The 21193-nt window shown below is 37.3% G+C and overlaps 1 protein-coding gene across 5 annotated transcripts in view; it reads right to left on the bottom strand.

Annotated features, from left to right (window-relative positions):
- Positions 1 to 21193, bottom strand: part of LOC123561174 (uncharacterized) — a 138769-nt gene that overhangs the window by 17032 nt on the left and 100544 nt on the right. For all 5 annotated transcript variants that reach the window (XM_053516579.1, XM_053516578.1, XM_053516580.1 and 2 more), the window contains 11 exons: positions 19859 to 19989; positions 19086 to 19199; positions 18598 to 18738; positions 17396 to 17576; positions 16615 to 16723; positions 15499 to 15647; positions 4084 to 4218; positions 1686 to 1822; positions 1221 to 1346; positions 900 to 995; positions 275 to 469 (listed from right to left, as the gene is read on the bottom strand). In XM_053516579.1, coding sequence (XP_053372554.1) covers positions 275 to 469; positions 900 to 995; positions 1221 to 1346; positions 1686 to 1822; positions 4084 to 4218; positions 15499 to 15647; positions 16615 to 16723; positions 17396 to 17576; positions 18598 to 18738; positions 19086 to 19199; positions 19859 to 19989 — 1514 coding nt within the window. The remainder of the gene's footprint in view (positions 1 to 274; positions 470 to 899; positions 996 to 1220; positions 1347 to 1685; positions 1823 to 4083; positions 4219 to 15498; positions 15648 to 16614; positions 16724 to 17395; positions 17577 to 18597; positions 18739 to 19085; positions 19200 to 19858; positions 19990 to 21193) is intronic.

A 21193-nucleotide genomic window follows, 5' to 3' on the forward strand; every position in this document is an offset into this window, starting at 1 on the left:
GCGGGGCGTATATTCTTCGTGAGGATTTGATGAAAGACATTGTATCTGAAATCATTCGTCCTCCACCTCTGATGATTCATGTGGGGAAGTTGGCAGTTACTTGCCGAGAACAGGTTTGTACTGGTACAGAATTCAGGAACACTGGTTAGGTTAACTGCCCGTCGTTACATGACTGAAATACTGTTGAAAAACGGCGTTAAACCCAAAACAAACAAACAAATTCGCTGCAATGGATTTCTAATGATTTCAGCCCTTGAGTTTCTATCATGTTTACCTGAACATTCCGGATAAATGTAGTCAGTGTATTTGACAGCTTCATCCCACATTCCATACATACTGCATGACAGATATATAGGCTGGTTCCCGGACAGTAGCTGGCTCCCAGAACAATCCTCTGTACAGCGTGTTATACCCTGCCCTGCATCCAAACAACTAGCATCGCTTCCATCCACACTACCACATTCAACATCTGCACATACATAATATTTTTTTTCAGAAGTTAAATGACAATTCTTACCCTTAAACAGTAAATATGTTATTCTATTAACTAAAACATTTCCATCTGATGTTTTCTTAGTACAAAAGCAACGTACAAATTTCTAATGACATCTATAATTGCTGAACACTAAAGAGAACGTCATTTAATTCTTTTGAAATAAAGATTTTTATAAAGTCTAAAAACGTCAAAGAGTTACATTCATATACAACATTGTTGTGTTAAGTAACTTAACAGGTTTAAACATCCAATCTGCGACAAGACAATTTCAAATTTTTTACTTATGTATTGCATTCTTATGCCAGGTTACATCCATACAAGCTGGATGCCGAAGAAGTTTTAATTAAATGAAGACTAAGCAAAGGACAACTAAAACACAATGTTTCTTTTCTTAACGTCTTACCCCTGTAGAAGAGCCTGAATGTACATATTGCGGCATCTCCTTGCCCGTCAATACTGGCATAACTTATACCATGTACACCAAACTCAAACCCAGAACCTTTAAAATGCAAATCGGTATACATGTAAAGATTCATCGACATGGGCATAATTAGTTGACTGTACTATACCATAACTTAAAGTTACTCAATTTTAGTATAAACTGTATTGTTCTTTGTCAATTAATTTTGCAGACTAAATTTAGCACAACTAGATCTTAAATATTTTAGAAGTTGTATTCTTGTAAACCATAATATGTCATCTTAAAGTAATTAATACAGCCTACCTCCAACATTACTAATTGCGGGTATGGATCCTGTAAATTCCGGTTCCGTCCAGTTGAAATTTTCTCCCCGTTCCGTTACAACAAATGTGTCACCTGGACAACTTGTCACTTCTGGTGCAACGGCACCTTAAAGGGTAAAATAAGTATGATGCATGTTCTTCCTTTACAGTTTAGTATGTTTGACTGCTTTATAGTCAAACACAGGTTTTCCTCTTCAACTAATGCTATTATTATCATTATGATTATTACAATAACTATTACTATTGAACTATTTAATTGGGGAACACATGAATGTATCGTCGTACTTTTTAGATGCACAATGACGTTCAGTCCGATATTTTTCCCTATTAACAATATCTTCTTTACCTGTTTAAACCATTGTTGAGTGACTTTTTTAGCAAGGTACAAATATATAATGAAAACATTTGCAATTAAGCTGTCATTTGTAACAATCTAAGCACTCACCGGCATTTATATCTTTGCAGGTTGTGTCGGTGGGTAGACATTTGTTACTGTTGAGCCTCAGCTCACTGTTGTAGTCTACAGAGTACAGTCGCATGGTCGTCCTCTCTGGGTGCAGTATTACACTAGGTGTGTGAGATCTATAAAAATACAAGTAATGGATCATTTATAGTTCTTTTAAGCAAATTGTTCAAATACAAGTAAGAAGTATATCTGGAAATTTCACACTGAATCGTAGAAAGCTATATACTAATTTAATAATTTAAGGTCTTAGATTTGTACTTTCTTTCAGTGGTACTTTTACCAGTCTGAATATCTGTTATTTTTTTTTATATTGTTGGGTTTAATGTCGCATTACATCGCATCCACACAATTTACAAGTCATATGGGGACTTTCTAGCCTTGATGATTGGGGAAAACCCCAGATGCTCCTCCGTGCATTATTTCATCATGAGCAAGCACCAGAATAGAACCACAGATGTTCTGTAAGCCAGCTGGGCTTCTTCCTGTCATGAAGAATTCAACTCCCTGAGTCAGGCATGAGCCTACTTCGATGAGAGGCAACCGATTCAAAGTCAGCAACCTTTACCAAGGAGCTCCCCCCACCCTCGCCCCTCCAGTCAGAATAGCATGCATAAATAATGTGATATGAATTCTATATTGACATATCATTCGCAGTTAACAGTCTGTGAGAGGTGAAATAGACCCACAGACGAAATCATGTAAGGTTTATGATAACAAGAGGGCCATGAAGGTACTGTATCGCTCACCTGACCTAGGAATCATCAAGATTAACATTCTGACCAAGTTTCATTAAGATATGGTCAAAAAATTTTAATGTGGTCTCTAGAGTGGTAACTAGCTTTTCCTCTGATTCGATCTGGTGACCTAGTTTTTGACCTTACATGACCCAGATTCAAACTGGACCTTGAGATCATCAAGATTAAAATTCTGACCAAGTTTCATGAAGATACAGTCATAAATGTGGCCTCCTCAGTGTTAACAAGTTTTTCCTTTGATTTGACCTGGTGACCTTGTTTTTGACCCCAGATGACCCAATATCAAACTCGACCAAGATTTTATTGAGGGTAACATTCTGACCAAGTTTCATTAAGATTGGGCCAAAATTAAGACCTCTAGAGTGTTGACAAGCTTTTATCTTTGATTTGACCTGGTGACCTAGTTTTTGACCCCACATGACCTAGATTCAAACTTGACCTAAAATCATTAAAATTAACATTCTGACTAAGTTTCATGAAGATACAGTCATAAATGTGGCCTCTAGAGTGTTAAGAAGCTTTTCCTTTGATTTGACCTAGTGACCTAGTTTTTGAACCCACCTGACCTAGATTTGTACGTGACCTATAGATCATCAAGATTAACATTCTGACCAAGTTTCATTAAGATATAGTCATAAATGTCGCCTCTAGAGTGTTAACTAGCTTTTCTTTGATTTGACCTGGTGACCTAGTTTTTGATCCTACATGCGCCAGATTCAAACTGGACCTTAAGATCATCAGGATTAACATTTTGACTAAATTTCATGAAGATACAGTCATAAATATGGCCTCTACAGAGTTTACAAGCTTTTCCTTTGATTTGACCTGGTGACCTAGTTTTTGACCCCAGATAAACCAATATCAAACTCATGCAAGATTTTGTTGAGGGTAACATTCTGACCAAGTTTCATTAAGATTGGGCCAAAATTGTGATCTCTAGAGTGTTAACAAGCTTTTCCTTTGATTTGACCTGGTGACCTAGTTTTTGAGCCCAGATGACCCAATATCGAACTCGTCCAAGATTTTATTGAGAGTAATATTCGGACCAAGTTTCATTAAGATTGGTTCAAAATTGTGACCTCTAGAGTGTTAACAAGCTTTTCCTTTGATTTGACCCGGTGACCTAGTTTTTGACCCCAGATGACCCAATATCAAACTCATCCAAGATTTTATGTAGGGTAACATTCTGACCAAGTTTCATTAAGATTGGGCCAAAATTGTGACCTCTAGAGTGTTAACAAGCTTTTCCTTTGATTTGACCCGGTGACCTAGTTTTTAACCTCAGATGACCCAATATCAAACTCGTCCAAGATTTTATTAAGGATAACATTCTGACCAAGTTTCATCAAGATTGGGTCAAAATTGTGACCTCTAGAGTGTTAACAAGCTTTTCCTTTGATCTGACCCGGTGACCTAGTTTTTGACCCCAGGTTACCCAATATCGAACTCATCCAAGATTTTATTGAGGGTAACATTCTAACCAAGTTTCATTAAGATTAGGCCAAAATTGTGACCTCTAAAATGTTAACAGTCAAATTGTTGACGACGGACGACGACGGACAACGACGGACACAGGGCGATCACAAAAGCTCAGGTGAGCTAAAAATGTTTTAGCATTATACCTGGAGTAAAGTTGTTGCACCTGGCCAGTGAGATCACTATCCACTACATACAACCTGTTCACTCGACCTTCAAAACTTGATTCCGGAACACTTGTACCAGTCACTGGATCAAAATCACCAAAAACCAGGAAACCACTGAAAATGAAATGTTTATTTTCAATCTAAGAAATTTATTTTACAATTATGTAGGTTATTTGTTCTGAAGTTAATTTACTTAAATATCTACAACGACATCCTGGACTGGTCATGAAATGGTGAAAATTGACTTTCATATAAAGAAGTAGTTAACCATTTTAAGTCTCGCATACATTCATTCTTCTTTGATTTGTATATACGTCTTGCTGATATGCATTGTGTCATGCATGCATGTATGCATGTATTTGTACTTGACAATTATAAGTTATATATTTTGAAAGAGAAATATATACAGAAAAGACAAGGTTGAAAATGTACTAGTTAGTGTTAAAGAAAAATGTTAAGAATTGTAAAAACAGTAAGACAGTTTTAAATGATGTCAATAGATGCTAAGTATCACTAATAGTGTTATAAATTTGAGTAAAAAGAACAACGGCTTCGGGTGCCAATGGAGGTCTATAACTGTTTAAAGGAACTTTGCAGAAACACTGCTGTGAAATAATTTTCAAACTTGGCCAGTAGTTATAAAGAAGAAATTTTCAAAAATTACATATAGCCATATCAGGAAAACTAGCTCTGTCCCCTATGTTTCAATGATTTGAAGAAGTGTGGTTGAAAGTCAATTAAGGAACACTGCTGTTGAATTATTTTGAAACATGAGCTCCACCAAGCGGGGCAATATACACCCGAAGAGTTACATTAGAGGATGGCAGCAAAATTTAAAGAACTTGACTGTTGAAGCCCAAAGGACAGGGACAACAAAGGGAAGAAATTCTAAAAAAAAATCTAAGTCCACAAAAAAATATTGTAAGTCTACAAAAAATAATTACCAGGTACAGGTATGTCAAAATACACCTAAACAAGAGCTGTCTCCATAGGATGACACATGCCCCCGATGGCACTTTAAATGAATAGTTATGGCCGATGTTCGAGTTTAGGACCTTGGACCTACGGAGCTGGGTCTTGCGCGCGACACGTCATCTTACTGTGTCACACATTTATGCGTAGTTATTTTAAAATCCATGCATGAATGACAAAGATATGGACCGGACACGCCCATCAATGCACTATCATGAAAAAAAGACCTGTAACATCTAAGTGTGACCTTGACCTTTGAGCTACGGACCTGGGTCTTGCGCATGACCCGTCGTCTTACTGTGGTATACATTCATGCCAAGTTATTTGAAAATCCAACCATCGATGACAAAGATATGGACCGGACACGCCCATCAATGCACTATCCCTTAATGTCTAAGTGTGACCTTGACCTTTGAGATACGGACCTGGATCTTGCGCGCGACAAGTCATCTTACTGTGGTACACATTCATGCCAAGTTATTTGAAAATCCATCCATCGATGACAAAGATATGGACCGGACACGCCCATCAATGCACTATCCCTTAATGTCTAAGTGTGACCTTGACCTTTGAGGTACGGACCTGGATCTTGCGCACGACACGTCGTCTTACTGTGGTACACATTCATGCCAAGTTATTTGAAAATCCATCCATCGATGACAAAGATATGGACCGCACACGCCCATCAATGCAATAACCTTTAATGTCTAAGTGTGACCTTGACCTACGGACCTGGGTCTTGCGCGCTACACATCGTCTTACTGTGGTACACATTCATGCCAAGTTATTTGAAAATCCATCCATCGATGACAAAGATATGGACCGGACACGAAAAATGCGGACAGACCGACAGACAGACGGTTCAAAAACTATATGCCTCCCTTCGGGGGCATAAAAATTGGAGGTACCATCCATGTTGTACAACAGAAAAGTGGTCTTGGTTTTTCCCTATGGACAATAATAAAAGTTTTAAAATAAGCCATTAAAAATTAGTAGCATAAAAGGGCAGTAATTTAAACAAGAGGGTCATGATGACCCTGAATCGCTCACCTGAGTAATATGAGCTACATGTTTCAAATGTCAAAATGATGATAAAATATAAAGAGAGTTAGTAGGTCACATTCATGGTCAATGAAATTCAGTTTTACGATTTGTATGCAAAACTGTGTATGTCATCAAAATTTCAAGGCTGTATCTTAAAAAATAAGAAAGTAGGTCAAGGTCACAGTCAAGTGACATCATATTACTTGGGGTTATCAGGTAATTATAATTAAACAGTCTTGGAAATAGGATCAGATGATTTTTTAAGTATTTTTCCCTTATAACTCACATAATAACTAAGTGACCCCAGGGCGGGGCCTCTTTTAACCCCAGGGGCATAATTTGGACAATTTTGGTAGAGGACTACTAGTCAGTGCATCATACCAAATATCAAAAGCCTAGGCTGTATGGTTTCAGACAAGAAGACTTTTAAAGCTTTCTCCTATATAAGTCTATATAAAACTTGGGGCCCCCAGGGCCGGGCCTCTTTTCACCTAAGGGGTACAATTTGAACAATTTTGGTTGAGGACCATAAGACAATGCTACAAACCAAATATCAAAGGTCAAAGTGTTGTGGTTTCAGACAATAAGATTTTTAAACTTTTTTTCCTATATAAGTCTATGTAAAACTTGGGACCCCCAGGGCAGGGCCATATTTGACCCTAGGGGATAATCTGAACAATCTTGGTAGAGGACCACTAGATGATGCTACACACCAAATATCAAAGCCCTAGGCCATGTGGTTTTGTACAAGAAGATTTTCAAAGTTTTCCCTATATAAGTCTAAATAAACCATGTGGCAGGGCCATATTTGATCCTAGGGGGATAATTTGAAAAATCTTGGTAGAGGACCACTAGATGATGCTACATACCAAATATCAAAGCCCTAGGCCATGTGGTTTTGTACAAGAAGATTTTCAAAGTTTTCCCTATATAAGTCTATATAAACCATGTGACCCCCGGGGCGGGGCCATATTTGACCCTAGGGGGATAATTTGAACAATTTTGGTAGAGGACCACTAGATGATGCTGCACACCAGATATATAAGCCCTAGGCCCTGTGGTGTGGGACAAGAAGATTTTTAAAGTTTTTTCTTTCGGTTGCCATGGCAACCACAGTTCTGCATGGAATTCAATTCTTTGAAAAATTTTCAAAGGGGGCCATCCAAGGATCATTCCTGTGAAGTTTGGTATAATTCTGCCCAGTGGTTTTCAAGTAGAAGATTTTTTTAGAAATTGTTGACGGACGACGCACGACGGACGACGCACGACTGACGACGGACATCAAGCGGTCACAATAGCTCACCTTGTCACCTCGTGACAGGTGAGCTAAAAAAATATTGTAAGTGACGAACAAGAGGGCCAAGATGGCCCTAGGTCGCTCACCTGAACAAGAGGACCATGATGGTCCTGAATCGCTCACCTCTTCCCACATGACCCAGTTTTGAGTATGACGTCGTTTTTTCTATTATTTGACATAGTGACCTAGTTTTTGAGCTCATGTGACCCAGTTTTGAACTTGACCTAGATATTATCAAGATAAAAATTCTGATCAATTTTCATGAAGATCCATTGAAAAATATAGTCTCTAGAGAGGTCACAAGGTTTTTCTATTATTTGACCTATTGACCTAGTTTTCGAAGGTACGTGACCCTGTTTTGAACTTTACCTAGATATCATCAAGGTGAACATTCTCACTAATTTTCATGAAGATCTCATGTAAAATATGGCCTCTAGAGAGGTCACAAGGTTTTTCTATTTTTATGCCTACTGGCCTAGTTTTTGACCGCATGTGACCCAGTTTTGAAACTGACCTAGATATCATCAAGGTGAACATTCAGATCAATTTTCATGAAGATCCATTGAAAAGTATGGCCTCTAGAGAGGTCAAAAGATTTTTCTAATTTTAAACCTACTGACCTAGTTTTTGACCGCAGTTGACCCAGTTTCAAACTTGACCTAGATATCATCAAGATGAACATTCAGACCAACTTTCATATAGATCCCATGAAAAGCATGGCCTTCTAGAGGTCACAAGGTTTTTTTTTATTATTTGACCTACTGACCTAGTTTTTTATGGCACGTGACCCAGTTTCAAACCTGACCTAGATATCATCAAGGTGAACATTCTGACCAATTTTCATGAAGATCTATTCAAGGGTATGGCCTCTAGAGAGGTCACAAGGTTTTTCTATTTTAAGACATACTTACCTAGTTTTTGATCGCAGTTGACCCAGTTTCAAACTTGACCTATATATCATCAAGATAAACATTCAGACCAACTTTCATACAGATCCCATGAAAAATATGGCCTCTAGAAAGGTCACAACGTTTTTTCATTATTTGACCTACTGACCTACTTTTTGAGGGCACGTGACCCAGTTTCGAACTTGACCTAGATATCATCAAGATGAACATTCTGACCAATTTTTATGAAGATCTTATGAAATATATGGCCTCTAGAGAGGTCACAAGGTTTTTCTATTTTTAGACCTACTGACCTAGTTTTTGACCGCACGTGACCCAGTTTCGAACTTGACCTAGATATCATCAAGGTGAACATTCTGACCAACTTTCATAAAGGGTAAGGCCTCTAGAGAGGTCACAAGGTTTTTCTATTTTTAGACCTACTGACCTAGTTTTTAACCGCACATGACCCTGTTTCGAACTTGACCTAGATATCATCAAGATGAACATTCAGACCAACTTTCATACAGATCCCATGAAAAATATGGCCTTTAGAGAGGTCACAAGGTTTTTCTATTATTTGACCTACTGACCTAGTTTTTAATGGCACGTGACCCACTTTCAAACTTGACCTAGATATCATCAAGATGAACATTCAGACCAACTTTCATACAGATCCCATGAAAAATATGGCCTCTAGAGAGGTCACAAGGTTTTTCTATTATTTGACCTACTGACCTAGTTTTTGATGGCACGTGACCCACTTTCGGATTTGACCTAGATATCATCAAGGTGAACATTCTGACCAATTTTCATGAAGATTTCATGAAAAATATGGCCTATAGAGAGGTCACAAGGTTTTTCTTTTTTTAGACCTACTGACCTAGTTTTTGACCGCATGTGACCCAGTTTCGAACTTGACCTAGATATCATCAAGATGAACATTCAGACTAATTTTCATACAGATCCCATGAAAAATATGGCCTTTAGAGAGGTCACAAGGTTTTTCTATTATTTGACCTACTGACCTAGTTTTTGATGGCACGTGACCCAGTTTCGAACTTGACCTAGACATCATCAAGGTGGACGTTCTGACCAATTTTCATGAAGATCTTGTGAAATATATGGCCTCTAGAGAGGTCACAAGGTTTTTCTATTTTTAGACCTACTGACCTAGTTTTTGATGGCACGTCACCCAGTTTCGAACTTGACCTAGATATCATCAAGGTGAACATTCTGACCAATTTTCATGAAGATCTTATGAAATATATGGCCTCTAGAGAGGTCACAAGGTTTTTCTATTTTTAGACCTACTGACCTAGTTTTTGACCGCACGTGACCCAGTTTCGAACTTGACCTAGATATCATCAAGGTGAACATTCTGACCAACTTTCATAAAGATCCCGTGAAAAATGTGACCTCTAGAGTGGTCACAAGCAAAAGTTTACGCACGCACGCACGAACGGACGGACGACGGACGCTGCGTGATCACAAAAGCTCACCTTGTCACTATGTGACAGGTGAGCTAAAAACACACCATAACAGTGTAAACATGTTTGACCTAGTGATTTCATGGAAAAAATATTCTGACCAATTATCATTAAAATTGGAGCAAAAACCTTGAGTATAAACAAGTATTTTCTTTGATTTGACCTAGTGACCTAGTTTTTGACCCAAGATGATCCAGATTCGAACTTGACCTAGATTTCATCAAGGCTATCATTCTGACCAAATTTCATGAAGATCAATTGAAAAATACAGCCTCTATCGCATACACAAGGTTTTTCTTTGATTTGACCTGGTGACCTAGTTTTTGACCCTAGACACCCATATTTGAACTTGACCTAGATTTCATCAAGGCAACCATTCTGACTAAATTTCATGAAAATCCAGTGTAAAATGCAGCCTCTATTGCATACACAAGGTTTTGCCTTGATTTGACCTAGTGACCTAGTTTTTAAACCCAGATGACCAGTATTCGAACTTGACCTATATTTCATCAAGGCTATCATTCTGACCAAATTTCATGAAGATCAATTAAAAAATACAGCCTCTATCACATACACAAGGTTTTTCTTTGATTTGACCTAGTGACCTAATTCTTGATCCCAGATGACCCATTTTCGAAGTTGACCTAGATTTCATCTAGGCAATCATTCTAACCAAAATTCATGAAGATTAATTGAAAAAAACAGCCTCTATCGCATACACAAGGTTTCTCTTTGATTTGACCTAGTGACCTAGTTTTTGACCCCAGATGACCCAATTTCGAACTCGGCCTAGATTTCATCAAGGTAATCATTCTGACCAAAATTCATGAAGACTAATTGAACAAGAGGACCATGATGGTCCTGAATCGCTCACCTCTTCCCACATGACCCAGTTTTGAGTATGACGTCATTATTTGACATAGTGACCTAGTTTTTGAGCTCATGTGACCCAGTTTTGAACTTGACCTAGATATTATCAAGATAAAAATTCAGATCAATTTTCATGAAGATCCATTGAAAAATATGGCCTCTAAAGAGGTCAAAAGATTTTAATAATTTTAGACCTACTGACCTAGTTTTTGACCGCAGTTGACCCAGTTTCAAATTTGACGTAGATATCATCAAGATGAACATTCAGACCAACTTTCATACAGATCCCATGAAAAGTATGGCCTCTAGAGAGGTCACAAGGTTTTTTTTATTATTTGACCTACTGACCTAGTTTTTTAAGGCACGTGACCCAGTTTCAAACCTGACCTAGATATCATCAAGGTGAACATTCTGACCAATTTTAATGGAGATCCATTCACAAGTATGGCCTCTAGAGAGGTCACAAGGTTTTTCTATTTTTAGACCTGCTGACCTAGTTTTTTAAGGCACATGACCCTGTTTCGAACTTGACCTAGATATCATCAAGATGAACATTCAGACCAATTTTCATACAGATCCCATGAAAAATATGGCCTTTAGAGAGGTCACAAGGTTTTTCTATTATTTGACCTACTGACCTAGTTTTTGAAGGCACGTGATCCACTTTCGATCTTGACCTAGATATCATCAAGATGAACATTCAGACCAACTTTCATACAGATCCCATGAAAAATATGGCCTCTAGAGAGGTCACAAGGTTTTAGATATCATCAAGATGAACATTCAGACCAACTTTCATACAGATCCCATGAAAAATATGGCCTTTAGAGAGGTCACAAGGTTTTTCTATTATTTGACCAACTGACCTAGTTTTTGATGGCACGTGACCCAGTTTCGAACTTGACCTAGATATCATCAAGGTGAACGTTCTGACCAATTTTCATGAAGATCTTGTGTAATATATGGTCTCTAGAGAGGTCACAAGGTTTTTCTATTTTTAGACCTACTGACCTAGTTTTTGAAGGCACGTGACCCAGTTTCGAACTTGACCTAGATATCATCAAGGTGAACATTCTGACCAATTTTCATGAAGATCTTGTGAAATATATGGCCTCTAGAGAGGTCACAAGGTTTTTCTATTTTTAGACCTACTGGGCACGTGACCCAGTTTTGAACTTGACCTAGATATCATCAAGATGAACATTCTGACCAACTTACATAAAGATCCAATGAAAAATGTGACCTCTAGAGTGGTCACAAGCAAAAGTTTACGGACGGACAGACAACAGACGACGGACACGGTGCGATCACAAAAGCTCACCTTGTCACTTTGTGACAGGTGAGCTAAAAATACAGCCTCTATCGCATACACAAGGTTTTTCTTTGATTTGACCTAGTGACCTAGTTTTTGATCCCAGATGACCCATTTTCGAACTCGGCCTAGATTTCATCAAGGTAATCATTCTGACCAAAATTCATGAAGACTAATTGAAAAATACAGCCTCTATTGCATACACAAGGTTTTTCTTTGATTTGACCTAGTGACCTAGTTTTTGACCCCAGATGACCCATTTTCGAACTCGGCCTAGATTTCATCAAGGTTATCATTCTGACCAAAATTCATGAAGACTTATTGAAAAATACAGCCTCTATCGCATACACAAGGTTTTTCTTTGATCTGACCCAGTGACCTAGTTTTTGACCCCAGATGACCCATTTTCGAACTCGGCCTAGATTTCATCAAGATAATTATTCTGACCAAATTTCATAAAGATCAGTTGAAAAATACAGCCTCTATCGCATACACAAGCTAAATGTTGACAGACGACAGACAGACGCCGGACATTGAGCGATCACAAAAACACACCTAAGCATTGCTCAGGTGAGCTAAAAAAGGGATCTGCCAAATAAAAACAAGAGCACTGCAATGCAGAGCAATATGCACAAAGCAAAGTCATATATGACCTTTGACCCCTAAGACCTTGAAGTTAGTCATCCGAAACATGTGCTCTGCACGTCGTCTCGGTGTGATGAACATTTGTGCCAAGTTTCTTTGAAATCCTTCAAGCAGTTCAAGAGTTACAGAGTGGACATGAAACAAAGTGATATGACCTTTGACCCCTAAGTGTGACCTTGACCTTGAAGTGAGACATACAAAACATGCGCTCTGCACGTTGTCTTGGTGCGGTGAACAATTGTGTCAAGTTTCTTTGAAATCCCTCAAGGGGTTCAAGAGTTACAGAGCGGACACGAAATTGTTAACAAACGGACAGACGAACAGACGGACACCGGCTGTATAACATAATACATTCCTTCGGGCATATAATTAGACTGGTAGTTTCAGAACAGAAGATTTTTATAGTTTCCCTTTGTTGCAATCAGAATTCTGCATGGATGAAATAATTCAAGGAATCAAAAGAAGAACGCCTAAGGAGCATTACTTTGGTTGAAAATACTTAAGTATTATAGCAGAGACGTTCTTTATTTGATAAAGCAACTGTGGACGACGGACGTGTAGCGGATGACGGACATTCACACTCCTAAATACTCATCATTGGCATTTCGTGCTCAAGTGAGATAACATAACCAGGTAATACCAATTTTCTAAGTATGAAAGGGTCATAATTCTGACAAAATATAAAAGAAAGTTTGGCACTTGAACTTATTACTAAAAAAAGGACAATAAACAGGAATACAAAGTTTCAAGGCTTTAGCTCTTGAAGTATTCATGTAAAGTGGACGTAAACAATAGGTTTTACAAGACATTACAACTCTGTGAGTACATTTGGGGTCATAATTCTAAGTTATGGTTCTTGGCATCGTACTCATCGTGATGATAAACAAGTTTTCAAAATTAGAAAATTATTGCTCTTCATTTATTGAATTTAAGTACACTAAAACAAAAACAAGTCCATAATTCTGACGATAATATAAGCTAGAGTTCTGATTTTTGATAACGTTCTTGTCTAATGATGATAAAGACGTCTGCAAAGTTTCAAATCTATTACAGTATTCAAGAAAAACTGACCTTAACAAAATTTTTAACCTACAGGGTATAAAAAGGGCCATAATTTTAAGAAAGTCAATGTGAGAAAAATGGTTCTCGTCCTACTTACTCACATAATGATGATAAATAAGTGCACAAAGTTTCAAAACTATAGCTCTCTCGCCGACGCTGGCGATCATGTGACGACAATTACCTCTAAGATTCTTTTTTTAAACAAGAGCTGTCACAGAAGACAGCGTGCTCAACTATTTCGATGCTGGATAGCGAAACTGGGCACATCTGAGGAAATTGGAGCTGTCACTGGAGTGTTTACTAACTCAAATGGTGGATGAAGATATTGCACAATAGCCTGAGTCTGTGTCAAAAATACTAAGTAATAAGAGAGGTAAAGATAAAGTGTATCAAAACACTGTATAAGTATATATCAAGTAAAAAAGGGGAATAATTCATGAAAAATTTGTGCCAGAGATATGCACCTTGTGTCATATGATGTGGGTGATGATGTGGAACAACTATTTAAGTTTGAATCAGACCCATTCAGTAATAACAGAGATAGCGTGAAAGTGCATCAAAACTTTAACCTGAAGTTCTAAGTTAAAAGGGGGAATAATTCATGAAAAATTGGTGCCAGAGTTATGCACCTTGTGTCATATGGTGTGGGTGATGAGTGAAAGTGCATCAAAACTTTAACCTGAAAATCTAAGTGAATAGGGGGCTAAATCATGCAATATTGGTGCCAGAGTTATGGCCCTTATGTCAGATAATGTGGGTGATGATTAGGAATAACTGTTTCAAGTTTGAATCAAATCCATCAAGTAATTACAGAGATAAGTTGAAAAAAGAGAAATTGTAAAAAAAATTTAACCAAGGTGGGGACGCGGAAAGACGCAGACTCCGGCGCCGGGTCGAGTAGGATAGCTCTCCTTATACTTCGTATAGTCGAGCTAAAAACTCTCGATCTGTACAATAAAGCATGGCAAGTCATGGTTCAAAAATATAGGCTGAAAAAAGTTTGACTATATCATTTGACCTTGTTGCCGCCCTTCAAATGTGTCAACAGACCAGAAAGACAGAATATCATGTTGCCCTGAATTGTTGGTGTTAGAAGGGCGAGGACGCAAAAAAACGACAAACTATTGACTACTGGCGTGTTTGTGCCTGAGCTAGAACATGCCGTTCTGGCATGCTAGTCTGTCATTGTGGTGCCATTCGATCGGGCCAACACACCAGAATGATATGGCAAAAAGCAGCCTCCATTCGTACATATTGCAAAAATATTATATAAACTGTATACAATTGACTAGAACTATGCTAGGCATGCAACTGAATAAATACTAGGAAGCAAACAGAAAAAATATACACTCTAATATGTTTAAACTTACATAGAAATTCCTTTGCTGAAAATGTTACCAATGAACGATAGATAAAGAACCTATCTAGGAATAAATGAAGTCACTGGAAAATACTTTGTTTTGTATTTTAGTTTCAATGAGGTTCACAGTGGTTACAACAGCAATGAGAACAGTGACACTAGAGTGAAAGAAATAAAATTTCGAATATTTCATACTTTTATTTTATTAACACTTGCTCTTCATTGAGAAATTATAACAATACATGTAGAAACTTTTGGAACTACAACTAAAAAAATAATACAAAATGCACTTAGACTCAAAGCAACCAATCTAACGTACTTTTATGCTTTACTGAAGACAAAAAATACCTCAAAAAACAAAGTGGTCTAACATGTAGCATTTACAGTATATTCTGAAATAATTCTGGATATATCATTACTGCAGCATAGTATGATGTAAATCATGTGCAACTTACATATTTGCCACTGCGTTATCTCTGGAGAAAATTGTCTGGTCAGCGTACTGTCCATCCACATACAGAGTGATCTCCCCTAACACTGCTGACCACGTGACAACAATAAGATGCCAATATCCATCCGCGATAGATTTCTGATAGTCCAAGACCTAAAATGATAAACACTACCATGAGCGGTTAAAACAACTTTGGATTGTTTGGGTTGTTGGGCTTAATGTCACACCAACAGAATTGTAGGTCATATGGTGACTTTCAAGCTATCAGTGGCAATGGCGCCACAATTAAGGTGCCCCTTCTATCAATTCTTCAGACATGGGCAGAGACCTGAAGGTTTCAAGCCCACAGGTATTAGGGACAAATGATCAGAAGTCAATGACCATAACCATGCGCTCTGTCGTATTTTAGCTGAAAATATCGTTATTGCAGAAAGGTTTTCATGCTTTGTCAAGTTTGTACTGGATAGACCTATATCATATCCTTTACATTCAAGTATAATATTATTACATTTCGTAACTTGTTATAACTGTTTGTACATTATCTATACGTTAATAGACGTTACGGACTTGGATTGTATCATTAGACAGCTGTTGTTCATAGGACTTTGCTAGTAGGCATAAGTGGTGTTGGACTCAATCAATAAATCTGTAAGAAGATCCTTTGGAGACATAGAAAGCAACCAAACATAGCAATTTTATTACAGCAAACCAATTTGACCCGGTCTATTCATCAGAATAAACACAAGGTGTAACACCCCTCACGCCCCCTAAATTGAATGCATTCTATGATCCCAAAGGATAATTGAATCCTAGTATGGGAAAACAATTGGCAATAAGGCATTTAAAGAAGTTAATTTATGGTGTAAGAAGATGTCTTGGAAGTATAGAATGCAGCCAAACAATATTATGGCTGACTCGAATTTATTGAGTTTATTCATAAGAGTTAACTAAAAGAGCACCCCTAACGTCCACTAATTATATTACAGAAAAATCAAATGCACTCTACAAACCCAAAGGACCAGAAATATAACAGTAAAAAACAAGTCTACTCCTAGTTTGCTTCCAAACAACTTTTGATTTTATTCATGGTTATATAAAATTAATGTGAAAGATACATTACCTTTGTTTCCCGTTTTCTTCTTGTCGTAGAGGTATCATCATTAAATGCATGTAATTTTTCAGGAAAGAATGTCAACTGAAAATCTGGCGTAGATGGTATCAGCATGCCTCTGTATAAAATGATTTTATTATTACTATATATTATCAAACAGTTTAATATGAAAACTCTTTATTCTTTCTAATCTCCTACGACAGCAAAGTATGACAAATTTAACCGATGAAGAACAATTAGGTTTTAAACACTATACGCTTAAAACATGCATAGCTTAACACAGTATAAATATATATAACTTACATTTAATTATATAAATGTAGCTCTATAGAAACACTGAATCTATAAACTTAGTTAAATGTAATATATTTGACATGGACATTTGGAGTAAATCTCTAAAGATAAAACATTTCAATGAAAGATGGACACTGGATAGCTTTAAAATATAAGACTGCAATTGAAATAATATAAATAGTGCTAAGTCATTACAGTGTTACAGATATATCATCTTCAACCTCACAAAAGCAAGTAATCAAGTAAGGGCTATAATTCTAGAGGCTACACATTGCGTTTCCCACTCTACCATGTGGGCTGAGACTACACGGATACAAAAAGTGGTGTCATGAAAACTAAGTAAACCAAAATAATAACAATACAAGGTAGAAATATAAAAACCCAAACAGTTTTTTACTTGGCTTCTCTTGCTTAATAATTCAACAGGTATAGTGGCCCATGCATTGATATACATAAGTAAACAGTAACTAACAGTCATAACAAAAATATTAGTTACCCTGACTTTGATCCAAATACATTCAAGATGACACCATCTTCGTGAACGGCTTTGTATCTTGCCCAGAACGATATAGACAGTGCATCAATGTTAGTCACGCCATCTCCAAACATTGAAACTGAGGCTTCTGTCCGACATAGATGCTCGGGTGCTATTATATAATCGAAGTCCTCTCCTACACCTTAAAGCAACAAAAGAATGTTGAAAAGCTGATTAATGTTCAGTTTAAAACGATGCGGTTTTAATGACAGCAGACTTCTGGAGAAGATGTGAAACTGAACCTGTTAATACTATGTTTACCTCTGACCTCAAAGTGTATCAATGACCCTTAACCTAGGGGTCTGAAAGTTGTGATTGACACATTGTCTATTATTATGGAGAACATTTGTGCCAAATAAAGTTAAAATCTCTTGATGGATAGTTTAGTTACAGACAGGATTGAAGTGTGACCTTGACTTCTGAGCATCTATGGGGACCATTTGAATAATTGTGCTATGCAATATTAAAATCCCTTGATAGATGACATAGTTATGGACTGGACACGAAACTGCAGACGGACAAACAGACAGAATGCCAGGCGGACGGAATAACGCAATTTTATAGCCCATGAAGGGAACTAAGCAGAGTGGCAAACTATTATAATACACACCACTCACAGTAAAATACAGTATATAGAGCGGACACAGTTTATTCTCGCTATTTTTAATCATTTGGAACCTCGGGAATAATCCTGCTTGTTATTGCACTTGCCCGAAAAACTTGTCATTAAACAGTCTGACCCAATTTTGTGAACAATGGATAAGAACTGTTCAAGTAAGAAGCGGAAAATGTCGATCTTTACAATTCCTTAGTAATAAAAGTCAGGAACTGCAACCTTGCTAATTATCGAAAATTGCTGAGCCATTATGCCAAAAAACATTTTGACCAAGTTTGGTGAACAATGTATAAGAACTACTCAAGTAAGCAAATAGACATTATTAACTAATTCATGGCCCCTAACTCAAGGACCTTTGAGATACTCCAGCTGGTAGCGATTTTGGCTTAGACATTACGAACATTTAAACATCAACCAGTCTTATTAACACTGGACAAGATTTTGGTCAAGCTAGAGAGCGAACATATATTTCATCAGTTTTATCTCATTTACTCTCATGCTCTATTCAAATCTGTCAACATTTTTTAGAATTGCAAATCGAACAAACCCTTATCACAGTTTTCGCCTCTGTAGCCAACAGCACAGATGCACGTGTAACCACCGATGCCGTCAGTACACTCCTGGTTAGTGGAGCAAGGATTTGGTGAGCAATTGTTGATATCAGTCTCACACGTCGATCCAGTATATCCTACAGAATAAAATCATAGTATTTACGTATTTCTGGAATCTTAAATCATGTTCCATACATAAACAGGTATTCGTCACTTAACAAATGCTACAATTAAAATCCTGAAAAAGTTTCTGTCTTTTGACAAAACATTACCAAGCGAACCTATAAAACAGGTGAAATACTGGCTATCAAGTACCCTCTAAACAAATCTAATACTAGCGTATGCAAAATAATTCGATCTTTTTGCACACCTAGGCGTCAGTATGTATGCATGTGATTATTTGAGGCATTTTAGATACGCAATTGACCCTTTTCAAATGTCAAATTTGTAACAATAGAAATGTTGTTTGTAGAACATTTCTTACCTTCGGTACACGTGCATTCAGCGCCATCATTAGTGTCAGAACAAGAGGCTCCATTGAGACATATATTATCGGAACAGGAAGGTAGGTGATTTTCACAATAATCGCCACTGTACCCTGAAATACCACAGTTAGTACAAATTGTAATACATGTGTCTGTAGTACTCAAATCAGTTCAAGTTATAAATCAACTAATATAGTGTAAATGATAGCATGGTTTGTAATGTTATAAACAGTGGTTTGTTCTAGTAAATTCATGTTTATGCATTGAGCAAACTGAAACTAGATCCCATTTCCAAGATAAAGTAGTACATTCCAGGCACTGAAATAATTTTGTGAAATGTTTCCTTAGTAACGAAAGCATGATTGCAATTTCCCTTCCTTCATACCAGAAAATATAATGAGAGTTAAGATCAAGGTACGTTTTTTTTGTAAAAGCTAGTCATATACCCATTTACTAGGCTACGGTTTAATAATACCTGAGACTAATAGACCTGTGAAGTACATATACTGGTATACCATTGACTAGTTACATAAGAAAGAAATAACCTTCATTTATTCAGCTTGCCCATGCATTTGCATTCAGCTGGTAAAGATGGTAAAGAAAGCAAGCTAAAAAGAGCCTCTGAGGGATACAATTGCTTTAATCTTTTTAGCTGATTTTAAACAAAATTCCTATCACAAATCCCGTAGAGATGGGCCGGAATCACGGGAATGAATTAAAATACTACACAGACTAAAACTAGAATATTGAACATGACACAAACGTTTTATACCTGTCTGGCAGTCACAATCATATTGACCATTCATAAACGAACAAATGCTTTCTGTGCCTGCGCACGGGTTAGCACGTGCACACAAATCGTAAGAGGTTGAACAATCGTCCCCAATAAAGTCTTCTAGACAACTGTAATTAATTCATGCAAGAGTTTGACATTACATATGCTTGCTTTCAAAAGTTACATTAATGCAGACCAGTAATTAAAATTGTCCTATAATCTATTGATTTAGTCATATTTTACTGCTTGTCCTATATTCTTTTGATTTAATCACATCTTTACTGCTAATAAAAAATGCATCATGTACAATGTATATGGACAGTTATACCACATTACAATAAACACATGTGACAAGCTGATCTAAGTGAAAGGCAAATGGGTCTGGCAACATATTTTTCCAACATCAATGACAGCCCTACCCTTATATCAGCTAGGTAACAAGAGCTCGTCGAACACAAAATGCCCCCCTTGATGCATTCAGTAATTGCACAAGGAACAGAAATTATTTGCTCAATGTAAACAAAAGTTCTATTGTTCTGGTTCAATGTGATATTGACCTTTGAATTTTGACATCAAAATCAACAGGGTTCACCTGCTGGTCATGATCAACCTCCCTATTAAGTTTAGTGATCCTAGGCCCAAGCATTCTAAAGGTATCGTCCAGATAGGGTTTAACTGTTCCGGGTCAATGTGACCTTGGCCATTAGCCTACAGACCTCAACATATATAGGGGTCATCTACAGGTCATGACCAACCTCCCTATCAAGTTTCATGATCCTAGGCCCAAGGGTTATCAAGTTATTGTCTGGAAACGGTTTAAATGTTCCGGGTCACTGTAACCTTGACCTTTGACCTGCTGACCTTACCATCAATAGGAGTCATCTGCCGGTCATGATGAACCTCTCTATCATCTTTCATGACCCTTAGCCCAAGCATTCTCAAGTTATTGTCCAGAAATTGTTTAAATGTTCCTGGCCAATCTGACCTTGAACTTTGACCAAATGACCTCAAAATCAATAGTGGTCTACTGCTGGTCATGATCAATCTCTCTTTCAATTTTCCTGATCCTAGGCCCAAGCATTCTTGACTTATCATCCGGAAACGGATTGGTCTACATACAGACCAACTGACCAACAGACAGACTGACAACTGCAAAACAATATACCCCTCCTTCTTCGAAGGGGGGCATAAAAATGACCTTTATTCAAAGTACATAAAATACTGAGTTTTATGTGCAATATTTCTTATTTATCTTTGAAAAAAAAAGCAAATAAAACAACATAAAATCTATGACACTCTTATACTGTTAAATCAATGATTTGATTGCGGCAT

The sequence above is a fragment of the Mercenaria mercenaria genome, chromosome 10 (genome assembly GCF_021730395.1).
Source record: "Mercenaria mercenaria strain notata chromosome 10, MADL_Memer_1, whole genome shotgun sequence".
In the NCBI taxonomy this organism is placed as follows: Eukaryota; Metazoa; Mollusca; class Bivalvia; order Venerida; family Veneridae; genus Mercenaria; species Mercenaria mercenaria.